Genomic DNA, 27823 nt, shown 5'->3' on the forward strand with positions numbered 1-27823 from the left:
TAAAGCCAACTGAAGTGTAAGGTACTTAGTCATGCAACCAGCATTATATTTAACTCATTTTAAGTGTATTCCTCCTGAAATACACCATCCTTTCTGTTTAAGCAACAAATTTTTAACAACCCACACAATTAAACAGGGATCTCAGAAAAAGCCACTTAGCAGCCACTGGTCCTCCCAGCAGTCAAAAATATATAGTTTTTAGCATCTTTGCTAGGTGGTGGGAGAAACAGAGAGAACATAAACAAACATGTATGTATATACTTATATACATATGTGCATATACTATGCATGAACTCTTATGCTACAGAAAAATCCATTTTGGATGATTGTACATCCCGGTATCTGTCAGTATAGGAGACATCGCTGATGTTTTGCCAAATTCAGCATGTTCTCCAAAGTTATGAGAGCTATGAGAAACCTTAGCTGGGCTTTATGCTTGCTAAGCTTTTTAGTAGACCTTATAGTGTGTATGGTTTTTCATGCACTTTAAATCATAAAAAACGTGATGTTCATCGAGACCAGACTACATTACGAAGGATAAGTTTCCCATAGTCATCAAATATATACATATTCAAGATGCTCAATGTTAGTAGATCAGACTCAATCTTTAAAGGGATGCATAAAGATTATATTTGCTCTGTCTGTGCTTTATTGTTGTATAATAAGAAACTTGTGACAAATGTCTATTTAGACCAAAAATTAGGTACAGCAAATAATTCAAGTTGGTAAAAGTATATATTATACATGGGTGTAATATATTTGCTATCTCTACATATATATTTATTATTTTTTAATAGCAACCACAAACTGCAATGCAATCTTGGTATCTTTGTTCATGATACTTTACACACACAGGACAAATGGTCCCTGCCTCACCAAATCTAAAGTTTATGCTGTGCAAAGGACAGTATAATATAGAGTCGGGAGCCTGCACCTATTTTTTTATGAAATGCAGATATTGTACTTACACGTGGGTAGGTACATAATTTTATTTCTCCAAGTGTAAAATTTAAGGGATCAGATGTCAGAAAATGTAATCACTGAATTTTAAATTACAACTTACAACTTTAATTTTCTAAGCAAAAGAGACAGATGTAGCTGTACTGCTGTATCCACGTATATTGTAAAATATATTTAAATCATGTGTATGCAGGGAGACAAATGAGAGAACTCCACCATCCAAATATTAAATTACACATTTTATAGCAAAATAGTGTTTTAAGTGTATGTGTGTATAATGCTTTCTGTCACTGGATTGCTCTCCCTGATGCAGTTAGACAGAATCTGTATTTAGTCAGAAATCTTTCAATAGAATGGGCTACCAGATGGGACCAGTAACAATGCAGAGAGGCATCGAACCACTACAGACATTTGGTGCTTAGAATAATAAAAAGACTATAAAATTAGATTAGTTGAGTCTAATTTGGAATTGGTATATTCCCTATGCACTCTCACAGCTCTTGGGCAGATAAAGCCTGGAGATTTAGTACTGTCAGGACAGAGGACTCCAACTTCCAGTAAAAGAAAAAAAGGCATTCTGGGAGGTCACGGAGGGCAGCACAGTGACCTCCAATGATTTACAGGCCTTTAGCTTAATGAAATTGTTTCAGTGACATGACGGTAAAAGCTCATAATGGATTGGATGCCCTAATGTAATGAAATTACTCCCTTCTGCCTTTAAAAAAAAAAAAAAAAAAAAAAAAGGCGCAATTAATATTTACTGAGACCTGACAGGCTTCAGTGTGCGGTAGCGTGCAGCGCTGTCAGACAGCAGCGAGCAGAGCCAGAGCAGCGTGGCAGCTGAGCAGCCCTGCGCCGGGTGGCGAGCAGGCGCTGCGAGGGGGTGGAGGGACACCTCGGTGACGGGGAAGCCCCCAACCTGGCGCTCCGAGGCAGCTCTGCCCGTACCGGCCAGCCTTCATCCTCTCCCTTCCTTTCTGCAGGCAACTGGACAACAACCAGATCAGCTGCATCGAAGATGGAGCCTTCCGAGCCCTGCGCGACCTGGAGATCCTGTGAGTTGACTTGGTGCTGTGCTGGGGCGGCGGGGGGGTGGCTCTCCCCGTGCTGCAGTGCTAGGCGAATCTGGGGGCTTGATATCCTTCCTTCCCACCTCAGACCGGTGCTGTAGGTAGCAAAGTGAAATCTCACACTTCCCCCAGGCTGGGGTTACTGCTAATTAAACCACAATAGACGACTCCTCTGCTGCCGCTCCTGAGGAGCAGGGATATTGCCGTGCTCGCTGCTGCGTGGAACAGATGGGGTTCAGCAGTATTCAAAGTGCGTCCGACGTATGCTCTGCAGCCAGAAACCTGGCCAGGTCTGCATAATGTCGAGTAGCGGATGGGTAACAGGTTCGTGGGGAACAATATTATGAGATACCTGACAATTGCCCTAGACAAAAAGCTGTTTAAAAGGTGTTTGGTATGTAAGAGGGAGGAGAGACGGGCGTTTGGCAGGCTTGTTCAGTGCAGTCATTGGCTTTTGGGGAGGATCCTTCTCTGAGGGCTGAAATAACACCACGTTGTGCTCTTCATGTGCCACAAACTTTGCACATCGGCTGTTAAAGCTGCAGCACAGACCAAAAAAAGAAAAAAAGGATTTGACAGTGAAAGCTGACTCTAACAGAGAAAAGCACATTAGATTTAGAGCACCGTCATTGTAATGTAAAATCCGATATTACCCAGAACTCAGTGTCTGAGCAGATAATTTGCTTATTACTAATGGTTGTTCACTTAGAGACCTTTTCTGGAATAGGTTTTGATTATATGAACTGATATAAAGCTTTTCCTGTTACCTGAAAGTTAATACTGCAAAGCTGAAAGTGTTAATACTTGTGAAAGCACGCAGTCCTAAGCCAAAATGGAGAGGGAGCTGGGGGGGACGACCCCTCCAAAATTCAAACCCTCAACATCTGAACTGGAGTTAATACTGGTCCAGGACTGAAACAGTATACACTTAAATACAGCAGGGATGGCCTGCTCAGACTGCTGAAAAGCTTGCCCTTAAATTACATGGTATGAAACAGCAAATGGTAGATGGTTGAAGTAAGCACCTGCCTCCCACAGTCCTGGCACCTGGAGATTCAGCAGACTCAAGACATTGCCTTTGGCTTCTGAGAACAGGCAGAACAACGGGCTTTATAGACAGAGCTGTGCCATGCACCACAGTGTTTTTGAATACACATGTGATAATACAGGGAATTCTTCCCGAAGGGCCCTGCCCACCTTGTACTGATGCTCAAAGGAGTTTTGCCATCAGTTTCAGCAGAAGCGAGTTCAGCTTTCTGAGGGATCTGGGAGCGGTGGCTGTGCGTGTCTGTCTGTCACAGTCAGCTGAGATACCTTTGGCCCCTCTCTCTCCCAGGCTGGGACATTGATATTGATCAGATAGTGTGTGTTGCTCATATTGAGCTAACAGTAGGTATCTGCAGAGTTTCTTATCTGGGAACTTATGTTATCAAGAGTATTGTTTGAATTCTATATTAATAGTGCTTTTCAGGAGAAGTAATGTGTTACCACTATAAAGTTTTACTTGTCTGTCAGATTGAAAAGTCTACTGTGTGGTGAAAGAAAGGAAGAAAAGAAAAAAATCATGAACTCCTATAAAATTGACTTTTTTTTTTTTTTCTTTTTTTACGGACTGATTTTCCATATCCGCAGAGAGTGAATCAGTCCTCCACTGACAGTAGACTGTGCTATAACTTTCACTAAAATAGGCTGGACAATAAATGGAGCCTTTTTTGTAAAATACTGAGTTCTGCAGGCTCTGAAAAAGTTGCTGGGAATGCATTCCTTCTCCCCGGGATGTAGTAAATGTTGAATTAGTTTGTTTACCTCTCTGCTTTTAATTGGTTAATTCTATGCCAGTTATTTGTGGGTGGGAGAAGAGGAGGATATATAATATACATCATAAGCAGTTCTTTAATGCATTTTTAGTTTTCAGCACAGACATACTGCTAGAGGAAGAATCAATCTTAATTCTAAAAGATGAGAAAATAGATTGATAGTATCTATTTCTAAAGGTATTTTTCTTGCATTCACGAAATGTGAGTTTTATACTTCCAACCTAATCTGAATTTTTTTCCAAGTTTTTCTTCAAAGAAAGTTTGAGCATTTAATCTCTCTATCAAAATAAATTTGCTTAATGCCCCAGAGAATATCATATCTTCAGTTGTAAAACAGTCATAAATGTTGAAAAAAGCGATTTGAACCATCAAAGAATATTAACAAGTGAAACCAAATTTCATCATTTCAGACCCACTATGTATTTTATGCAGATATATTTTAACCTGTAGTGCAATACGTAGAAAATATTTCGTGATTCTGGCAAAAATTAATCTAATTATCTCAGTTTGCAAGGGTACCAAATAATTTATTTCTTCTTTATTAGTGAAATGTTGTGACCTTTCTCATATCAAACGTTTACATTTCTGCATCTTTTCTCTGCACATCCGCCTGTCTACAGAATTCTAAATTCTGTAGATAACTCAGGGCAGAGACAAAATGCTTAGCATTACTCAAAAAATCAAATTAAGAACACTTTCTTTAAAAGCACTTTGGTTTCTGGATTGCACTTTTCATTCACCTTGAATTCCTCAAAAAACATGAGTGCAAGGAGCTTGGTGATTCGGTAGATGTAGGAAGAGAAGGAAGTTGTGCAGTTATCCTTCAAAATGAAGAGCACTCTATGGTCCATGTTACTTATTTCTGTTTATCAAAAAGCTGTTTTCATTTACTACTTTTATTTTCTTTTTCTGTGTTATGAATACGTTCCTATACCAACAAATAGCACAGAGGCAAAGATGAAAACAAGACTGAAATTTGTGACTAATTTCAGTACTTGATCTGGTGCAATGAGTTGCTAACTTCAGCTGAAGCTTGGATCAGACCAAGGCACTCACTGCAGCTCCCAATACAAACACAGTCTTTTGATCACTTCTTTGTTTATGAGCTTCCGTGTTTTGAATGTCCCAAAAGGCGTCCCTGGTCCTATGTTCTGACCTATGTAGGCCATAATGCAGGTGCCAACTGCTACTGATGACTCTGAGTTTTGGGTTAAAAAGCTACAAAGATGTTGAGTATAAAGCGCTTTGGTGCCTTCTGTTGATTGTCTTTGCTCCTGCAGCAAGGTGAAAATAATGTCTGAGAAATTATGTGCAGAACTGACATGCTTACTTAAACATCCTTTCTTGGTAGTTTTGCTTTGGGGCTGGTTTTGTTCATTTTTGTGTCAGATTTTCTGTATGGCTTCCCATAAAGGTTTTGTTTTTAATCTGTTGATAAAATAGGGATTGGTTGACATACTTCCTTTCCCCCTTTTCGTAAGACGATAAAGCATATTTCAGTGGGTTTGTTCTTGCATTCCAAGACACAAAAAGGTGTGTGCAACCACTGAAACAGCAATAAAATGTAAAAGGGGCATGTATTTGTAAAGGGGTGGCAAAAGTTATTAACTAACTTATGGCCTGTTGTAATAGAAATGCGCAGAAAAGTTGAAGAAAATTGGTGTGAAACTTTCACTAACTAAAGTGTCATTTTTAGTAGGTGAAGGTTTTCTGCTCAGTTAATTTTTAGTTATGTCCTGTGGCAATATCTGGCAATAACAGTATTATTGAGAAATATGTATTAGTATAGCTGTAAGCATGTTTAAAGATTATTAAAAAAACCTCACAAAACAAAACCAAAAAAACCCCCAAAGAATTCTTCAAAATAATTGTCCAGTATTTCTTATGGTGTGTGGCAATACGATGTTCATATCCTTTGTAGATTAGAAATTAGTCCATAGTTTTATTTCCAGATGTCCAAATTATGAAGCATAGGAGATAAAACTCTTTCAGAGCTCAGAATTTCACCTTCAGTCTCTTAGGGTACATGAATAAAAGGAATTAATTTCAAGGTGGTTCAACAAGCTCAGTCAAACTGGATAAACTATTGAGTGAATGGACATGCTATTGTCATTAGACTGGAAGTGCTGAACAATATTTGTGTTTTTAGGATCCATTTCTCAGTAAGATACAGAACTTAATTTAGCAAAAACCCCTTTTAATTTATTTATTATTGTTTTGCCTCAGTGGGGTAGCTTGAGAACTGTGTGGTGACATGGCAGTTGTGCCATGTGGACAGGACAGAAAGAATTACGAGTCACTGTTGGCAACTTAGGTGGAGTGTTTACCTTGGTTTATATTGTAAAAGCTGTTTTTCCTTCTACTTTATAATGATAGCCAGAAGGACTGGAGCTTGAACACATTTTGTTCATTGCAGATTTTCTGTAAAAAAACATTCCCAACCCCAAAAGATTTTATCATACCAAGAGCTAATCCTAGGTGGTCTGTGGATAGTATTCTATTAGAGAAGGCAAATGAGTTCTTGCTGTACAGAGCTAGTACGGAATGATTTGGGGTTTTGTTTGTTGTTAGTCATGTTAATTGTTGTAGGTCTTTCATATAATATCTCTGAGCCTGAAAATCCTCTTCCCTGAGTTTCACCTGCTTTTTGAAGTGAATGAGCACTGAACTCTGTCATTGAGTCTGTAGCAACAAACTATGCACACAGGAATCCACCATTCAACTTTAGTGTGAAAAGTCGTGATAATTCACTCACAAGTAATACTGAAGAATTGCAAGTACAGTCACCCAAATATTCACCGCAATTTTAAGTTGTAACTTCAATTCCAAAAGAGCCCTAAATATTTGATCTTAAAAAAAAATTGTTAGTTTTTCAGATTGTAAAATGTAAACATAAATGAAAACACGTCACCCTTCCATCCTTGAAATCTTAAAGTGAAAATAAACAGGAGTCTTAGAAATTAAAATTGTTCTATCAGTGTTTGTATATATAACCTTTTCTCTCCAAACATGTGTGCCTCACTCTTCTTCCTGCTCCATGATAACTGCCCAGAAAAGCACACAGCTACAGGTCCCACACACCGGTTTCTTTCGAACTCTGTTTCGGCGCCGAGTCATGTTCAGTGGGACACAGCGCGATCTGTCAGACCAGTTGTGGTCTGCATCCGCCTGTCTGACACATCCAGTCGCTGCAAGCATTTTACAAGTGGAACAGGGTTATTCATGCTTTCCTTTTTTTAATCTCATACGTTCATGTTATAAAAGATTCTGTTTCATAAAAAAAATTAGTAATCGGTACAATTTTTGATAGAGATGTCATGGATGAGTGTGCTTATAATACACACTACCTTTTGACCTAGCAAACTTTTAAGAACTTTTCTGAACATGAATCATTATTTTGTGCTACAGCCAGAATTTAATTGTTCCTAGGGTTGTCTTCTGTATGCTGAGCACTCAGTTATATAGTCAGTTTTACTTATTTGCAAAATGCTATTCTGGGCATGTCTTAACTAGATAGAAGATTTTTATTTGCTTTCCCAACCTGGAGAGTCAGGGAGTGAAAGTCATGACATAATTCTAAATATATGAGATGTCATAGCTTAATGAAAGCCTGAAAATGCCACATAAATGTGATTTCCTCCTCTATTTTGCTGGAAATTATGATCGGTGGAGGCAATCAGGATCAAATTTGAACTCTGTAAATTGTGTTCCTATAACTGATACCAAAATACCTAAATACAATAATGAAAATGAGATTTCTATTTAAAATGTTGTGCATAGCTGTTTTGCTTACTCATACTTGAGTACAGTAAAATTAAAATGGTTGGGTTTGGTGGGTTTTGGGTTGTTTTTTTTGTTTTGTTTTGTTTTTTTACCCAAGGGTATATGTTAGCTCAAATATATGTAAATTAATAAAATGAATTTAAAATCTTTAGTTATTTCATCAGTCAGCATGTGCATAATACATGTCATAAAAACAAAACTGAAGGGAGTAACCATTGGCAGTATATGAGTAATTGAAGTACCTACCAGTTAGGTGAAATTAAGTGAAAAACAAGGAGTTTGGGTTTTCTGAGAGCTTGTATCCGTGTTGAGCTTGTATCACAGGCAATCAAGTTATGCCACAGGAAGAACAAAAATCGGTTTGTCAATTGAGAAATGGTGCATCCAGAGAACAGAGGTATCAGTGGACAAATGATGATTTCCATTTTTGTTTACTCCATTACTTATTAGACTGTCCTATGGTTTATACCCTTCCCATTCTTCCTGCCTCCTGTATCGCTGTAGGTCTTTAAGGGAAGGAGAAATGCTCCTGAAGAACCTGGCTGCTGTTATTACAAGGTTTCTGTTATATAAATCAGTTGGCGATAAGATTAACTACAGAAATGCCTTTTTCTGGAGAACTTTTAGAAAGATACTGCACCCCCAGTGGACCCTTGTGAAATGAGATGCATAATTAGCATAAAGAATTGCTGGAGGAACAATGGGGTGCTTACATGGTTGCTTGATAAGAAATGTTTTTATTTGCTGATACATGTCGGTGGGAGATCTGGTGTCATTGCTCAAGATATGGAAATGAAATCTGAGATAACCTCTGTTCTATAACATATTACAAAATGTGAGGTTGGAAGTGCAGCATAGTGAAGGGAACACTATCCAGATGGCACCGTGGTGACAGGCTTTATATCAAAGACCAGCTGAGATAAAATAAAAGCGGGCAAGAGAGGGCCTCTGAAAATCACTGATGCCTGTTACAGATTTAATGTAACTCTCTTTTTATGGGGAGAATATATTTGCATAAATTCATTGATCAATGATTTTGCTAATCCTGCAGTATTCCAGGCATGTCCCAGAAAATTGATGAACATTTCTATCAATCCTCAATGCGGATGCCTAATTACATTACATATTTAGAAAAGATGGATTTTTCCCCTCCTGGAGCATATGTAGTAGTTGAATGCTGTGCTCATTCTCCTTTCCTGCTCCCATTAGGTTCGAGATTTTTTTCCCTTTAAGAATAGCCTGGAGCCATGCAGGCTGCAGAACTTATCAAGATAAGAGCAGTGCCGGGTTAGAATTACTATTTTCATGAATCACTGACCAATATGCTTTTTGAGGAAGCCCGGTTTTATGGCTTGTGTAGTGTAAGCCCTTTATTGGTGCGGCAGTCCCTGCTCCGAGAGACTCCAAAGTCAAAACTCCAGGAGACACAGAGATTTCTGGCAAACCTTCTCTCCCATGATATTAATGGTTTCATTTGCATGCTCTGCTCATCTTGTGACCTGCCCTCCCTCCCCTTTGACTAATATAGTTTCTTCATCAGTAATATAAAAGATGTAGAACAAGCATTTTGACTGTTGAAAGTCAAATGAATGTGAACGACTTAATCCAGAGGACACTCAACTGTATATTTAATGCAGACGTGCGGCTCAACACCTTAACCAAAAGCTGAGCTGAAGACTATGATGGGAATAAAACTCCTTGCAGATAAAGTTGAGGTGATGACAGAGTTCTGAGGGAAAGTAACAAGTTCAAGGTAGATGAGTCATCATTTTATGCCATAATTCGCAATTAATTGTTTATATGACTCCCCAAAGCAGCTGGATGATGATACTACGGTAGCTGGATGTAATCCTATCGGGATTAATAAGGCCTCTTTGGCTGGGGGAGGAGGCTGCATGCCTGTGTGGCACAGGTTTCCGTGGTATCAATATCAAATATACCAGGACGTCCTCACCCCTTCTGTGACACCGTTTGGGGTCCAAAACTGGTGGTAAATGCAGGAACTCCTGCTTGCTCTGGGGTCAATCACCACAACAGCAAAAAAATGATGATTTCAAAAAATGTTTCAAAACACATAATGGTTACCTTCTTTTTTTTGGTGTGCAGTTAAAGGTTTTGTTTATGACCTATAGGGGTATTAATGGTTTGTCTTTTTCAGAGGCTGCTTTTGTCCCTCTGGTGTGCTGGTAGAACAACACAGACAAAGGCTCTGCACTGTAGTCAGTCTTTATACAAGAGAGGACTCAAAAGCCTGGTTTCTCTGGAAAGAGAGAGTAAAATTACGATGGGACCTCTGTATACCAGAATTGTTGGTCTGCCACTTCAAGCATTGTGTCAGATATTTAACCTTAAACTGTAGCTGCTGGGATCAGGGTACTATGCATTACTTATTATCAACATTATCCGATATTTTTAGCTGGGACAATAATATTGTATCTATGGTAAATTAGAAATCAAAACAGTAATAAGTAGATAGTTAGCTTGCAAGTGAAATAGATAATTACATCTGCACCTGAAAAAAATGCATAGGTAGAAGCTTCTTCTGATCTAAAAATCAAATAGTGTCTTCTTTTCCTGCTGTTCACAAGGTTATGCCTGTAATCTAAGTATATATGTGTGTAAGTATATATGATGAAAAGAGCATGTATGTTATGGTTAAATCAGGAAAAATTATTTTAAAAACTTTAAAAAGAAAGGCATATGATCAGTGTAAAATAGACTTTCTTTATGTTGTGTATCCAGTTCTGTGTTTAAGAAAAAGGAAAATAGAAGAGCTGCATTAAGAATGGAAGTATGAAACAATTTTAAAGTAATTTGAAGCCATATAATCACAATTTCTATGTTAATTTAGTTATCATAAATGAAACAATTTCATGTTAACTGGTTCGATACTTTTGAAGCAGAATTACATTTCTTAAGTTTCTGTTTTGGGGTGAACAATCCGAATGCATTGTTTTAGTATGTACGAGTGATGGGTGGCCACGCTTAGGACATCTACAGATCCGTAGAAACATGTTTTAAAACAGTGTACGGTCATCCAGAAACCTTTGTTGTGATATACCATGTTGCTCTTGAGTATTTTAGAGATACCTCAGAAAATAGCTTCGTCAGTTGAAAGAGCATCAAATGAGGTGGTTACATAAAGCCATTGAAGGAAACAATGAACAGTAGTGCCCTTTATTTTTAAAAATTGCACACATCCCTCTTGTCTTCGTGGTGCTAGGTGGCATGAGGTATCTGTGGTTTGCAAGTGCCAGACTGTAGCTGAGATCGGGATTTATTTGAGGGTAAAATAGAAGAGAACATTGTGGAAGACAAGTTGATGGCTGTAATGAAGGGATGTAGGAGCATATACTGAACAAGGTCTTTGTTCACCAGATTGGTAATTTAGATTTGCTTTTGCATCCTTTGCCATTAGAATCTTAGATTGTGTCTGTCACCAAAAGTGCTTCGTAGGGAGAAGGGAGGGTGGGAAAGCAGATCTTGTTCATGGCTTTCAGCTTTGGACTTGGCTATTGTGATCGATAAATTGCCGCAATGCAGCATCTCTGCGACGACGCTTGAAGGCCGCTGAGAAGCCCCCGTTGGTGCAAGAGCAGGTTGCGGGCTGGGCGGGCTCTGGGGAGGGGATAGTCCAGTCCGCGAGCACCCAAGCTTCTTACTGGCTCCTTGGGCAATTTCAGTGATGTCTTAAAAGGGTTGGGTCCATTTTATCTGCGAGACACCCCGTCTTCCCGTCCACAACTAGGGCGTTAGAAATCAGGTGAAGCACTTCAGCTAATACTTAGGCTGAAACAGTTAGGACAGACCATCCACAATGGCAGTTATATTTTATTTTGTATGCATGCAGATATTACAGAGAAACAGCCACGTATGGAGAACAATTGACTCCTTTTATTTAGCTACTTCTTGTGCTTGTAGAATATTCCTGAACAGATCATGAGTGCTTCGAATTTTTTTCTGTGTATATTTTATTTTGCACTTTTTCACTCTGTGGACTGAACGCAAATGAAACACTGTGAGTATTTGCTATTCAAATTGTTACGGTTTCTTAGCTGTATTGCATACGCATGCATGAATATAAGCAGGTATTGCTGCTTCTCACGGGCAGGTGGTGTTTGGGAGAAATTTAAAAATTTGAAAGATAGGTGTTTTTAAACATATTGACCTTTTTCTTGTGTGATGCACACAAGCGCTGTCTAATGTATTATTAAAAGAAAATCCTGATGGAAAGCAGATCCCTTTCCAGCTTCACCAAGAAACACGTAATTGCCCTTGTCTAGGAACTATGTGTTGTCTTTGTTCTTTCAAAACATTTCTTTCCTCTATAAATGTAACTTTTCCATAACAACTGTTCATACATGCAAGTCTAAATTCACAGAATGTGTATATCACACATTCCCTATTTCATTCATGTGGATTTCTATTAGCCTATGTATTAGCCTTAATTTCCAGCATGTATGAATTGCAGGTAGGGGCATCACATACTGTTAGAATATAAAATTATTCCACCAATATGGTCTGCGTCTCTTGTGTTTTGGGGAGGCACTTTTGACAGTAAAGGTGAAGTTCCCTCTTTAAAAGATTTGCTTCTTTTCCTTCCTCTGCTGCTAAAAGTTGAGAATTGCCTTTGCGGTTCCGTGCTGCACCGTGCCCATTGTCATATTGCCGGAGCTATGGGGGAGAGAGAGAGAGATCTATGAAAGATCTCTTCCCACTGCCGTCTCACAGTGGGAATGCCAATGGCCTTGGGAGCTGAGGGGCAGCTGGGACACTGGGCTCCTGAAATCAGCGGGGCTGCTCTGGCAGGAGGAATAGGGGCATCATTCTGCCTGCAGGACCTGGTAGGTCTGCCATTGGAGGGAAATGGAAACCAGGGGTTCTGGCAGCCCACTCTCCATGGGTGCCAGTCGCCTGCCTCCTAAAAGGCTTTTGTAAAACCTTTTACACTGACCCCAGACGCTCAGGCTAAACTGCTGCCAGTGCCATTTCTATTCATTGTTATATTTCTGCTTCTCAAGCAGCTGTCTGCTGCATACATGGGGTTTGCCAGCTCGTCCCTCCTTCGGTCCTAGCGGTCAGCATGGGACCTGCAGGAATCCGCAGTCCCGCAGGCAGTGCCGCATTGCGGCACTTGATGAAGTGGCAACAGGCTGGCACAATGACCGTCTCAAAGAGATTGAATATTGTCACATAACCCCTTACAATGGATGCAGAAGTCCATTTTTTGTCACTTTCTCTAGCTCTGAAAAGACAACTATTTTCTATCTGCCACTTGGAATGGCTTTTCTGTTCCTCGGTGTGTTACACCGACAAGTACGAAAAGGTTATGTTTGTTATGGTAGGGAAGTCTATCAAAACAGAGGCTTTTACCATAAGGTTATAGCATTAAGGTTGCAGTGTACTCAGGATGGGACAAATTAAAACATGGTTTTGAAGAATGATACTGTTTCTTTCTGATCCAAATTTAATCAGTTTCTTTAGAGTTTCTTTTGGTAGAGTCCTGTAAGAAAACCGTGGCACTCAGCTGGCTGAATGCTGAAACCTTTTACCTTGGAAATCTCCATCATTAAATGCGTTCAGCCTGAACAAACGGCGAAAGTTGCTTCCTCCTTTCAAATTATAGAGTTGGACTGCGTTAGTTTCAATTGGATTATGTTTATAAGACTGTTTTAGCTTCAGAAAGGACTAAACAGAAACAACTGTTCAGGCAGGAACCTGAGAAACCATTTTATTTTGCTGAAGTACTGATGCGTCAAACTTGAGGTTTGTATGATCTGAGTCTGTCGTCTCAATTCTTTTTCATCCTTTCCATAAATACACTCTGGTAGGCTTTCAGACCTCTATATGCATCGAGAGCCCAATCCAGTTTCCATTGATTTTGGCAGGAGTAGCACAGAATCCATAAACTACAGTACCTGACATGCATGCAGTTGGGTAATACCAAGAGCCATATTTAGTAAGAGATCTCTGTATAACCTAAAAAAAATAATAATTTTTAAAAGCATATCTATTTCACAATTAATTTATATTAAAGTAATACAATTCTATTTATTAATTTAATTATATTAATTCATTGAACAAGAGATTTTCAAATGAATCTACAAAACAAAATTTAGGTGAGTTGAAATTGAATACAATTGTATTTTTGATCGCTGTGGGTCCTGTGAAAATCTGCGCCTAAATAAATAGATTGCAGGGACTAGATTGACTCCCTGCTGAAATCAGCAACAGGATTTGCACTGACTTCAGTGGACATTGGTCTGGGTATTATGATAATTGGACTTGTTCCCGGTGGTTCTAGGCAATAATATCAGCCCTGGAAACTGGGTACCATAGAGAAACATCAAAACCACCTTAGTGATGTAAAATATTTATTCAGCGTTTACAGAAATACTTTTCTTTCTCTGAGTCCAAATACTTACAGAAAATTATGGCTGTAATTGGGACTTAGAGCCACAGCAGTCGTTCCCCAGTACAGTGTACTGAAAAATGTGTAGCCTTTGGGCAAAGACTTGAGAAAATTTCTTGATTCAAAAAAAAGTAAAGGCAGTGTTTCTTGTGCCATTTTTGAGTTTAGAAAAATAACTCATTGGAGAATCCTTAATTTAAAAATGAAGCGGTAGCAGAATAATTTCAGCCTGCGTTCTTTTGTCTTTGCACCAATGCTTTTATAACTAAAATTTCCATTCAGGATTAATTGAATTTGTATTTTCTGCATAGAACTAGAATGTCATGTAAAAGATTGAAAAGCTGATTGAAATTTCTCTAAAAAGCTTTTTCAACTCTCACTAGGCATAGGCATTAGAAAGGATTGGGGGATGCAACTGGTACCTGTATTTTGTACGGCTAATAGAAGTGATTTGATTATGTGGGAAAACAGATATGTCTTCATGTATATAGAAGGAGCAGACTTCCTTAAGGGGAAGTGGTAAGGCGTTTCATGTAAGACCATGTGAATGACATTCTTGACTTAACATCTAACAAAGTCCACAACCTGAATGAATTGTGTACCCTCGTTCTCTGTATAACCTTTATTATATTTTTTTTTACCTTATCTTGGCTTAGCTAATTTTATTTTATTCTATTCTTTTATTCGATTTTCTTGTTTTATTTATTTATCTTGTTTTAGCATATTTTATTTATTTGTGTGTCAGTGTAAGTAGGTAAATTCAGGCATAATGATGCATATGTACACATACAACATAAATGCAGGGCTAAAGATAACACTAGAAAGGTTTGAGCATCAGTTACCAGACATAAGTCACCAGAATCCTTAATTTTGCTCCCGCTTGTATACATACGACAATACAATCTTTGATTGTACAAGCCTGTACGATTTTTTTCTGATCTCTCTTACCCATTTGCACTGATTCCTAGTCCCAATCTCTTTACCCAGATAGCTTGCCCAGCCATTTTCTTAGCTGCGGGTCCTGTCTTTCCCTCTCCTCTGCTCTTAGCCTCAGATCCTGAACTTGCCAGTCCCAGAGACTCCAGCCAAAGTACAGCCAGTCTCCAGGGAGAGTTAATGTAGCAATTACAGGACTTAAGTTAATATGCCCTAAAGTTATCGCTATAGGCAAATGTGATCACCCTGGTTCTTGCCAGGTGACAAAACAGGCATTTTAAACAAAGAATTTGTTACTCTAATAACCCAGTTTCCCCAAAGCCTGATGTTTTTGAAAGTATTCTCAGTCCTTCAAGGGAAAAAAAAAAAAATCTGCCATAAACATCTGGCCTTTATAATAAGCTTAAATAGTTAAAATCTGACAGTTATATGCAAATTAAAATCAGCCACAGAATGGGAAGAATCAGGCAATTGTAGCAGTAAACACTGCTGGCAGTTTTGTGCGTAATTCGATGCTAAGCTTATTTATTTCATTTTGTCATACATTTCTAAAAAGAACATTTTCTTTCCTCTGTATCCTTGAGAGTAGTCATATTTCTGATGTCAGCCTCCCAAGTTAACAATGCTAGAGCCTCTCATGTTGCTGTGATGAGAACATTTGTGAACACATCGGCAAAAGACTAATACTAGAACAGAAACCACAAATTGGCAACTAGTTATTTTTATTTATTTCAGTGGATTTTACGTGTCACCTGGAGACTATTTAGAAGATTATTTGCCTGGGCTAACATTGTGTTTAAAAATAGCACTTGTATAGTGTCAACTCATTTTAGAGTTAGGTACAAATATTGAGACAAAACCCCAGCTGTTATTGCTTTTGCTGCTAATTTGAGGTGTCAGATCAGAGCTCTACTGCTGTATGTCAGTGAATAAGGCCCCTTGTGAGATCATTATGTTTTCTAACAGTTGAGAGTAATGGATTAATCAGTGCAGCATCAGTTGCTTTCATTATATGCCCACACGGTAGTTGTGGGCTTTGACTTAAACAGTCTGTGGGGAGATCAAAGGATTGAGTAGAAGAGGCACTCAGGACTCACCAAAACTGTGAAGAGATCCAATTGAGTTTCGGACCTTGCCTAATGAGCAAATCTTGGATGCCTTGAAAGTCGAGGGTGAGGACTGTGCTCAGTGCTGAGGGATAGTGTGCCAAAGCCATTTTGCCTTTTCCTCAGAGCCCATGAGAAGCAGTAAATATTTAATTTAATGCAAATTCCTTCTGACCTGTGTGAAAAATAGCTCTTTACAGCTATTGAAAATATAGCTCCTTTTACCCTACAATCGCAAAGTTAATTACAAACGTTAATTATGGCAGTGTATAAAATTCAAGTCTTGGTTTTATTACTAAAAATAGATTTAGATTCACTTTTTGGAATTGGTAAAATGTCCCTGCTGTTAGTTATATTAGGTGGTATGTAAGGGCTGGCAGGGGTCTGAAGTTGTCATCTATTGTCCCACCCTAAGGCAAGACCATTGAGTCCAGGGATTCGCTTAGTCTTATATTACTGGCTTCCGCTGCTGATGGCTGCACGTTCTGTAACAGCTCTTTTCTGTGTTTTTCCTGTTCTTATTGTGAGAAACTTTTCCCCTGGATCGAATCAAAATTCCCCTTTCTGAAATTTAAACCTGTTACTGCTTTGCTTAACCCTTGCTGAATAAAAGGAACAGAGAATTTCTTTTCCCTTTGCAATGGCTTTTTATATGGTTGGAGAGAGGTTTAAGAGTAAGTGATATGAATCTGCTAACATAGAGGTCTAAGGTTCTGTCACTGTTAGTGTTAAATTTTGCTGCTAATGCAGTCACCCAAATTCATGTTTCATCTCTAGTATTTCAGACAGACCCCAAGATCCTCTTCTTTATGAGCAATACTGATGGAGATGTCTAATGCTGCATGGATCCAACAGTTTCAGTCCACATGTACACTGTGAAAAGATTCCTTCACGTATTTTTATTTACCAACACTTTCCACCCAAAGCTTTGGGGTCTTGGAGGAGTTGTCTTTCTGTCACTGCCAGGGCTGGACCGTTGTGTTCCCTTCTGAGCTCCACTGGCAACTTGGGGTGAGCTACTCAATCTTTTTTTGCATCAGCTCACCCACTTCTGAACAGAAATAACATTATCAAGAAAACTATTTACATGAGAGGCTTAATTATGCTTAGAGATGCCTTGGTTAAGTCTAATAAATTTTCTGGTCTCATTTACTGGATGTATAGTTGCACTGGGGATAGGAAGCCTGGAAACCATGGCAGTTGTGGGAGAAGCAGTAATCGGGGAGTATGACAGTAATTCACTCTTGGGAATGTTACAAGCCTGCAGATGCACCATTTGTAGCTATCCACTGCATGCACATAGATAATAATCTTGCATTAGGCCCAATTACATGGTGTTATGGACACACAACACACGGATTACATACACAGGCAAGGAGCACACTGTGATAAAGCAGTGGTGTAATTGAAGGAGACAGAAGGAAATGTTAGACTTGTTAGTGCTGCAGTGCCTGATACGGCTGTTCCCCACCAGCCTTGTCCATTTGCTTTTCTGCTCCGTTTCAAAGTCTCACTTTCAAAATATAGGTTTATCACAGAGTGAGGTAACTCAGCACCTTTTTTCCACAGTGTGTTGCGAGAGTTTTGAGCAGGGAAAGGAAATGAACGTCATTGTTTAACTTAGAGTGTAGCCCATAGACACATAGAAGCATGTGCTGCCAAATGAGGAGTGTTGTTTGCAGGATTCCTGCTATCAAATCGTGTATGTTAGAAGCCTGTAAAGAATCTCTAGTGCCCAAATGTAAAAGGCATTCAAAATCAGCAATATCATAAATGAGCTGGTGGCTTTTCAGATCTCTTTGTCCATTTACCTCTCAGTAAATGGGTCTGAATATTTCTTTCTAACTGAGAATTTTGCAAATGCTGCAATGTCCTGTGATCAGCCAAATGTGACACAAAAGCAGCCTGACGTGTATCAAAAACCTGAATGGCCAGCACAGCAGACCTTTAGTAACTATGGTAGATGCTTATTAAGGCTTTGGGAAAAGTGTTAATCAAAAATTTAATCTACCGTATAATTTCTCAATTTGATTAGCTGTTTGTGCTAATCAGCTGCAGAAATGGAATGTGAAAGAAAATCAGTTTCTGTTACCGTCAAAAAACAAAGGACGTCTTCAGCATATGACATGTTCTCCCCTTCCCCTTTCATTTTAATCCACTCAGATTGTAAACAAGAAGCTTCACTGTGGGTATTGTACTGATGCACAGCTAGTAGTCTATGTACATATGAAAATGCCTTGTACTTAGAAAAATGGACATCTGCATAGCGGTTTTTCCTTTTGCCAATGATAAAATAGGATACCATAACTTTTTTTCAGCTGAGATGTAGCAGGTGGTATTATCATCAGACATGTGTTTAACAAAAAACCCAACCCTCCTATGTATTTTCCCATTTGAAATGTGACTGGCAAACATAAAGACAGTTACTATTTTACAATGTACTTATTGAAGTACTAATTGAAGAAATTAAATAGTTAATATTTCAGATAATTCTGTTATGTTGTATAACTTTTTCTGACATCATTGCCAGAAGATCCTTTTGGTTCATAACTAGTACTTAACTGGAACAGAGCGGGTAGATAAGTTGTAATGAAATTACTATTATTTCAGATTAATAAGTCACCAGGCATTCTGATATTCATTATATGCTCTTAATTATATCATTAATTGAATTCCAAGTAAGAGAAACAAAATCTCTGTGTACTCTGTGATTTACAGAATTGAGAGTGTTTGAATATTGATCTGACAGCCTGGGATTTCTGCTCTCTGAATTAGTCCAAGGAACATGAAAGGATGCTTAGAGTTGCTGAGTTTTTAAAATAAAATGCTTGTATTATTAGTAGGGTTCAAAATTTAAATCCTTCTCTTTTTTTTCCAAAGTCTCTTCCATAAAAGTTGTGTGATTTCTTGTAGCATTAGGAGTATAATCTTTTTCTCTCATCTAGTCCTGAACACCTGTATTGCTATTCAAGAGGGTGGGGAAAGGAGTAAAGAATAATGCATAAATATTATTTAAAAAACCACACACACGACAGTCATTTCTACAGGTTAATGATTTTAATGTAATTCCATTGAGCCTGGAATTAACAACTCTTTGTCAGGGAACTACAGTGGTGTACATGAATTTGGAGAAAGTCAGAACAGAAATGCAACTGCATGTAGTTAAATTTGCACAAAAAGTTTGAGGAAGGAGATAGGTAATTGTTTTCAAATCATGACAGGATTGCAGAGTGAGCATTCTTTCCTTTAAAAAAATTCTGATTAGTAGGGGCTATAAATCAGCTTTATTCTTCAGAAGGCAGGAAGCAGTTCCATGCCTGCCTCTAACAAGTTTGGGCAACTGGCAGAGGAGTGAGTTAGTAGAGCAGTTCCTCTGGGGTTGTAAATTGAAGTCAATGGGACTATGACAGTTCGTACCAGTGGAGGATGTACCACCTCAAAGACTGCTGATCCCATGTTATGCGTCTTCGAAGTAGTCCTTGGAGGATCCTTAGGACTGCTGCAGTCTGCTTCTGCTTAGCTTGCAAGATCTGACAAGGATCATGGCCCAAGGTGGGAAGTTTGCTGGCATAAATAATATTGTCTATAACCTCAGTTTCCTGATTCAGCATTTTGGATGTGAATAGTTTACAGGGAGAGGACTTCTAAATGAGAGGACAGTGCTTTTTCAAGGGACAAGGCTATACTGGATTCTGGAAGAGGTGGGAGGTATGAGGCTGGGGAGAACCCAGCAGAATACAAGTTTCCCCATATGATGTTGGAGGAGTCAGAAGATTCTGGAATTTTTCTGTCTCTCACAGCTTCCTGGTGTTTGTGCATCTGTTTCTGTGGATTTGAATCTTAGTCGGATCAAAATGAGACTGGGGCCTTGGAGAAGCTAGCAGATGACTGGAGCAGAATTTATTTTTTCCCTTCATGTCTTAAAAATACCACTATATTGTGTGCTTACCCCTGCCAGGACACACACTCATAAAAATCATTGCTGGGAAGGCTTCATGTGCATGACAGAAAGCTTTGCAGAATGCCTCTAGAGCACACCTCTACCTGAAAACGTCCCCATTCAAAAGCCAAAGAGTTCCTACTGCGTGGGAGCTGTGTGCTCTGCACAACCAGAGCTGCAGGGTTAAATTCCTGCAGCTACAACTGGCCTGTAATGCAGACAGTTCACTGTCAATTACTGTCCTTTGCAGTGTTTGGCCTTCTTTGTTCTGAAATAATTGCTGTTATCTTAGATGGTTTATTGCCTTCATTATGGTTAACATTTAAATATCAATGAAATAGTATGCTACTAAGTCATCTGCGCAATAGCTATCTGCTAGAGTTATCCCTGAAATTTGTGTTTAAGGAGTACATTAATTCAGCACTGACTTAGGATTCTTAGAAGAAGAGTTATATATTTGTTGATGAATTATAGGAAACCTTTGCTTATTAGGGGCAAAACCTGAGCCACTCTCATCTCATATTTTGTGAGTAGAAATACTGTGTTATTGGAATAGTGCTTTGTCTGTTAAACAGACATATTTTAAGAAATTTAAAAATATTTTTGAATCATCAAATCAGACAGTAAAGGCTGACCTTTCCGCATCCAGATGAAGAATTTCACTGGGAGACAGGGATGTGTTCTGTACCCTCAGCGCAGAAGGAAGTTTGCTGTCACGTCCTGTTCTGCCTGAATCCAATCCACGTCCTTTTGAAATCAATAGAAAGTCTCCCTTGAATTCTTATGGCTTCCATTGACTCCTATAGTGGCATGTGTGACCTATTCAGACATCAGCTATGTATGTGATTTAATTTTTGTGAGCTGACTTTACATGTGGCTTTTACTTATCAGTGTACACCTAAAATCTTCCAACCAAGTGCATAGCTCATTTTTATGTAACAGGCAACTGAGGCAGAGTGTGAATTATATTTTTATGTTTACAGAAAAAAAATGGTGGTGCAATTAGAAATTCCATTTGTGAGCCCTGTTTGAACTTCCCAACAAATAGCAAATAAATATAGATATTGAGGAGTGGGTGTATTGATGTATATACATATGCAACCTTGTAAGAGGTTTTGTTCACTTTCTGAAATTGTTGTACATGCTTGTTTTGGCTGTCCACAAAAGACACTGGTTTGCATCACTGGCTAAATAAGGTAATCAAGCAGTAGCAGTTATATGACAGAGAGGTTCATTTTGCACTGTATAAACTGCCACAGTGGGACATTTGTGTTGTCATCATGACATTAGCAGGAATTCAAAGGTAGAGCTTTTCAGCCCTACAGATGTATACTGATACTCATTGTGTTCAATTCCAGCGCTGAAGTCACAGTAAGGCAGTGGCATGTGCAGATTGTGATGCACAGCTGACAAAATGACATGGCTGATAGCTGTAAAAGCTTACTTTCAGGTTTACTTCTGAAGTTGACAGTATTTCCCTCTTCATCTTATCCAGTAAATTTATAATAGACTGCATCTGAGTCTTTGCATATAGAGAAACCAAATACACAAACCCGTAATTTTGTATACCCATTGGTCCCAATATTTAGCTATGTGTTTCTTGTCCAATTTTTGGCAGCATCAGGTTTTCCAGAGGATCTGGAATGAATACTATATATTATACTATAAGCTATGATGTACTAAGGCCTACAGCTCTTATCAGCCTGGTGTGTGAATGTGTGTGACTTGACTGACACAGATCTCTGGCAACAGATCTCACATGCAGATTCCAGACTTCCAAAACTTTGCTTTTACTGACATAACTCACTCTGCTCACAGATTTGGAAAGGAAGGGTAATTTTCCTCTGTTGGTGCAGTTTACTGTCATGGGTATGTCAGCCCCCAAGCTGGCTCCCGATCGATAGTGCATCCATCTGGTGCAGCACTACGCTGAAATACCAGCTACAATCCTACTAATAAAGTGGTCATGTTCTGTCCTGCTGGGATGCAGTGCAGCAGCAACACAAACACACTGCTGCCAGTGTCAGAGCCTGCTCACACACCTCTCCTGAGTGTGCCTGCGCATAGCCGTGTTACCCTGCAACCTCCTGGCTTTGCCAATATGCGTACGTGTCTTCCTGTGTACCAGAAAAACAGCCTTAATAGGGTGTAATCAGCTATAATCTGCTGATGTTGTAGATGATGGTTTTGCCAAGGGATTTCTAGGCAGAACTGTAAAAATGTTTTTAAATTGGCAGATGACGAAGAGGGCTAGTTAACTTCTGTAAAACTCTTCAAGAGCTTTTGATTAAATGTCCTACGTAAATACATAATATTGGAACAACTAAGTAGTTCAGGGAAGGGTAATGTGCCTTTAGGTTGCTTCAGCAGGTATTTTCTTCAACACATACACAAACGCACAAAAGCACTCTCTTCTACCAAAGTGATCCTGTGGAGTGCTGTGCCCCTTGTATAAAGCAGAGGTTGCTCCGTGCCATGGTGCTGTGGACACCACACATTTCAAATAGGCAGCTGCAGCCAGCAGCAGGACTGGCCACACTGGGACATGGAGTCATCACCAGCACCATCAATTCTCATGACAAACTGGGCTACTGTATTTGCAGATTTGGTGCACTTGGAGCATGGCAATTATGCCCTGTTGGAGTGCTTTCCATTTCCTGTGCCATCTTGATAAACTTTATAGCTTCTAATTTGCTAGAGAGTCATTGATATAATTAGGAGCTACATAAATGGGAGCAGCACACTCAGCTGATGATAATCGAGTCTGTTCGTTTTTCGTAAGAAGCGCTAAGGGGGTCCCTACCAGCAGCTGAGATAATTTTCTCTTTAAGCTCTGCTTTGATAGAGCACCAGAAGTCCTTACATGCCTGGGTCATGACATGTTTTATTACGGTCCGTTCCACTACCCATATATTTTTTCATAAGGAAACCAAAGAAAGGGTACCCATCTGTCCGTGTGTTTTCAAAAGGGCAATTTGAGCTGTCTGTCTGTGTAAGCTGGCTGTGTTAACAAGCCTGTGAGAGTCAACAGCTCTCTTTTTGTGTGAGAGAGAGCACTTTAAGCGCAAAGGTTTCATATTGCGGTCTGCGAGTTTGATGTTCCTCCACTCAAGTCGCACCAGGTTTTCAAACAAAGTGGCTGCTTAACCAAAAAGTCTGGTTCCGTTCCAGTACATCTCCTGTACTGCTTGCTACTCGGACATGGGAAATAGTAACCTTCATCCATTCTTATGCAGCTGTTGGTTGCTTTGCCCTAACAATATCTTTCATGATATGTCACAAATTGTCTGAGGTACCGGTCAGCATGTCTTACTGCTCACAGCCTGGCAGATTTATTACCAAGAGTTTTAGCAGCTTGTTTCTGTAAATAGTGTGTTGGTGAAGAAATATAAATAATTGATCAATCTATTATTCTCTTTTCTCTCCTTTTTTTTTTTTTCTCCTAACAGTACTCTCAACAATAACAACATCACCCGCATTCCTGTTACCAGTTTCAATCACATGCCAAAGATCAGGACTCTGTGAGTAATATCTTTGAATATAATAATAATAATGATGATGTAAGCCAACTCTTTGGATATTTGTCATCTTGTGATAATCTTATTTCAGTGTCTTCCTGATGTGAACAGTGCACCCTGCTCTCCTGAGGAAGACGGTCACTGAACAAGCCTGACCCTGTGAGGGCCGTGGCGGGCAGGGCAGGGCCTTGCAGCTGGGCCTGTCCCACAGGGACCCCCCGCAGCGGGGGCAGCCTCAGGCACTCTGTGGGGATGGGGACAGCTGAGGCCAGGCCGGGACATCAGCCCATGGGCGGGGACCAGCCCGAACGGGACCCGTGGCCAGGCAGGGCTGGAGACCCGCACTGCTGTGGCGTCGCTGGGCAGGGGCTGAGAGCCCCGGCCTGGGCTCTGTTGGAGTCCTGGGCCACGGCAGGGCTAGGAGAGCCCTGGGAGCCCCTGGTGGGGCTGGGCAGAGTTGTGAAGGTGGCTGGTGCCCTCAGGGCCCTGACAGCGAGTTCACTGGATTTACCCAGGGTTAAGTAAGATTCAGTTTTACCAAGATTTTGAATTTACCAAGAGGTGAAACTGGCATTTTTTTTCCCATGGGAAAATCCATAATGTGCAATGTGTTCCAAGCTGGAACATCACCAATATTATGAAAACTGCTCTTATGGATCAAGGTATTTAATTTTGTTAATCTCCTGTGTTTAAATCCTATTTCTTCTTTTCAAATTTAGAATACTAATTTCTGAAATAAGAAATTTTTTAAAGAACTTGAAAAAAGCTGCTTTTCCAGATACTTTCTGAAACAAAATGTCACTGATTCTGATGCATTTTTTATAAAAGCTTCTGTTACGTCAAATCCATTTTTCTATAGCTGGGCACCATTCCACCGGAAAAGCTCTGATTGGCTTTAGTAGACCAAAATACAAAGACTGTGAAATTAGACTGTGTGCATTTGTATAATTTAGCCATAGCCTACCAAAAACATTTTCATTACATAAATTATTCCTTTAAATTTTTTTAGGGAATACACAACTTCAGGAAAAGTCATGCTTAAACAATGTCTCTCTCTTTTTACCTCCAAAATCTCAAACTCAACCAAGATGTACTTAGTCCTAAAAGCAAAGAAAGGGAAATAGTAGCTAGCCTGAAAGTTTTCTATGGCACTGAAAAAATAAAATACTTCAAGGATGCTACATATGCCTGTGTAAAATCGTATTAAATAAGTTAACAGAACTGAAGTAAAATGGCTCTTACTCATGTCAATCTATATAAGATAACCTCTGATTTAAATTTACATTCTTCATTAAATGGTGACATTCATAGATCTTAATGTAAGTAATTAAATGGAAATTAGATGTTTGTCTTGTAGAAGAGAATGGATAAAGATAAAGGTGTAGGGTTAAGGTTCCTGGAGTTTGCCTTTTCTCATTCAGTCACAGTGGTCCAGAAAATTTGCCTGGCTTCTTCAGATTAGTCAGTCTTGTCTGTTACCAGAGCTCAATGCCTTCTGTCATTTTCTTTTTAGTTTAATTTTGGAGATGGCTTTGTATATAGCTCCCTGGAGACTGACACTGACTAATCCCCCTCTGCTGTAATTAAGGAAAAAAAAAAAAAGGGAAGGAAGTCATAAATAGGATTTATAAAGGGAAGCTTTTATATTGAATTCTGAGAGCCACGTTTTATAGAACATGAATGCTGACCCGCTCTAAAAGGATTTGCTGGAAATTTAATTTAGGGTCTCTGGCTCAAAGGGCACCTTTGCAAACTTGCATTCGTATTCATTCACCTCATGTTCTGTAAAGGTAGTTTCATCAATATCAGGTGGCGTGTTTCAGTCTCCAAAGATTGCCAAATAACACGCAGTACCCTTCTTAGCAGTTCAATATAGGAATTAAAAAATCCTACATAGACAGGTGGAAATACAGTAAAATGGTTTAGTTTTCTTGTTTCCTTCCATCTGTTTCAACAGAGGCAGAAAAGTCATCAAAATAGCAATTAATGTAAGATAAATACAGGAATCAAATAGCATTTCATAATTTCTTCTGCTGCCCCTTCATACTAAAACTTCTTTCTCTATCCCCAAGTCATTTTAGCACTTTTCACAATTAATACTTTATTAATTATAATTGTTAACAAAACAAATTTGCATAGCTACATATTACTATTTTCAGAATATCTTCTGTTCAGAATTTAGGCTAATACTGTTTTGATTTAACCAAGTTTTGAGTAAATGGATAGTAATACCCTAACAACTACCATACACCTAAGCACATGTAAAACTGATCAGTTTTTGTTCACCCATGTGAAATATTTATATAAAGATATTATTTGGGGGGAAATGTTAATATTCTCTCTAGTTTCCTGAGCTTTATTTCGCTTGAAAACCTGTTTCTCCTGCATTAATATACAACCTCAATGAACAGTTTGCACGAAAGGAGAAAGCCAACTGAGGCATAATGGCTGAATAAGATCTAATATTTAATCTCTTGGTTGTTGTTGCAAATTCAGCCCAAATGGATCATGAATGATGTTCATTACAGTTTGGTGACTCTACTGTTTTCTTAAAAAATGGTCATCGGTTTGTACACCTTCTCAAATAGCTTCACACTTAGACATGGGTTTTTTTAGAAGCTCTTGTAGGGAGCCCATGGTCTGAATGTTACTTAAGTAGGGACAAGCCCTCTCCCATCCAGCTGAGGCCCAGTGCGGTGTGGATAGTGTTTTCCCTATGTGTCTCTTTTACACACTAGTGAGATCCATTAGCAGGACATGGGGGGCTGCTTGTGCCGCAGCTGCATCTGCTGTGATAGTTCTGTGGATAAATAGCTTTTTCTTCATGGCTTTCAAAACAATCTGCTCATGTAAGAAGAACAGAGAAGGAAAAATAGAGAGCATATTCAACTTGAACATGACCTCTCAGGGGAAAGAAAAAAAAAAAGAGAGAAAAGTGCTAGTAAGATTTGAAGCACTTGAAGAATTCTTTAAAAAAATCAGCTCTTCTGTGCTAACCTTTTTTATTTAGCTGTCTTTTCTGTTGCTAAGTTTCATTGATCTTTTAGCCTTGATTGGAAGTGACAGGAATTAGGTTTTATTGATCTGCTTTCCTTTGCTTGAAACAGCTTTATTTATGTTAAAGCATGTCCCCCATACCTATTTGCTTAATGGTAAGTGTCCTGTTGTCTCTGCATGTGTGAGTGACTGCTGAGATAGGTAATTGCATAATTTCTTTTAATTTTTTTATTTAAGGGTAAACTGAAAATGTACCAAATCACTTCAGTGCTTTTCATGTTCACAGGGAATTGGTGTATTATGCTTTTGAAGTACGGTTAAAAGTCTTTCTGTGGCTGTATCCATTAATATAATTATCAAAAATATATTCTAATAGGCTGCTTTGTTAAGCTGGGTAGGCTGTCTAAATGGTCTCCTCTCAGAAGCAAACTGTAGAATATCCACACAAAAAACTTGAACAAGCGACAAGGTAGGGCTCTGCTGAGGCAGGCAAGCTGGCAAAGAGGTGACAGTTTGCACTACTAAAATGGGAAAACCCAGAAACTAGCTATACAAATTAAGTGAGGAAAAAAAAACAACTCACAGAACTGGAAAGCTTCCCCTTTTTGTGAAATTGCGGTTTTATTACTCCTGCCTGCCTACATCCACACAGGGGATGCAGGGGATGGCATGGAATGAGCTGTTTCAGTTCCTGAAGGAAGACGATTCTGAGTATCATTGTTGACTTCTGTGGTGGGAAGGGATAATACTTTGAGGATTTAAATGAAATGCTTACTTTCTAAGTTAGATCAAAGTCTTACTTAGGATGATTTCTGGCTAGATGATATTTGTACTCTTTTCTTTGTAAATGTATTTATTTCTTCTTCCAATCAACAGAAAGTGTTCCAGGCAGATTAATGGTTCATAATAACAAAACATTTTACTAGAAATCTAACTTACTGCAGTGTCAATTAAATAGTTTCATAATCCCTAAACACAAGGTCTTCTAGCCATCCTTTGAAAACAATTATGTTTTACAGTGCTCCCAGGAGACTAGCATCTTCCATCTCTACAGGATAAACTCTCAGTTCCAGATTTGTGGTCTTTTACTGTGACTGCCCACCCCAGACATACAAATCTGGGGACTGTCAGCCTGGGCGCCACTGCTGACCTGCACTGCTGCTGTGCAATATGAAGATCTCACAGATAGACAGTTAATTTCTTCGGTGGATGGACAAGGCTAAATCCTGTGCACACCAATTGCGTGGGGTTTTTAAAATGGAATGCCTGTAATATTAGTGAATA

At 39.1% G+C, this 27823-nt stretch overlaps 1 protein-coding gene across 3 annotated transcripts in view; it reads left to right on the forward strand.

Moving 5' to 3' along the window:
- The window catches only part of SLIT3 (slit guidance ligand 3), a 537095-nt gene that overhangs the window by 300040 nt on the left and 209232 nt on the right, over positions 1-27823 (forward strand). For all 3 annotated transcript variants that reach the window (XM_050905039.1, XM_050905038.1, XM_050905037.1), the window contains 2 exons: positions 1944-2015; positions 23474-23545. In XM_050905039.1, coding sequence (XP_050760996.1) covers positions 1944-2015; positions 23474-23545 — 144 coding nt within the window. The remainder of the gene's footprint in view (positions 1-1943; positions 2016-23473; positions 23546-27823) is intronic.

This window comes from Gymnogyps californianus, chromosome 14 (genome assembly GCF_018139145.2).
Source record: "Gymnogyps californianus isolate 813 chromosome 14, ASM1813914v2, whole genome shotgun sequence".
Lineage (NCBI taxonomy): Eukaryota > Metazoa > Chordata > Aves > Accipitriformes > Cathartidae > Gymnogyps > Gymnogyps californianus.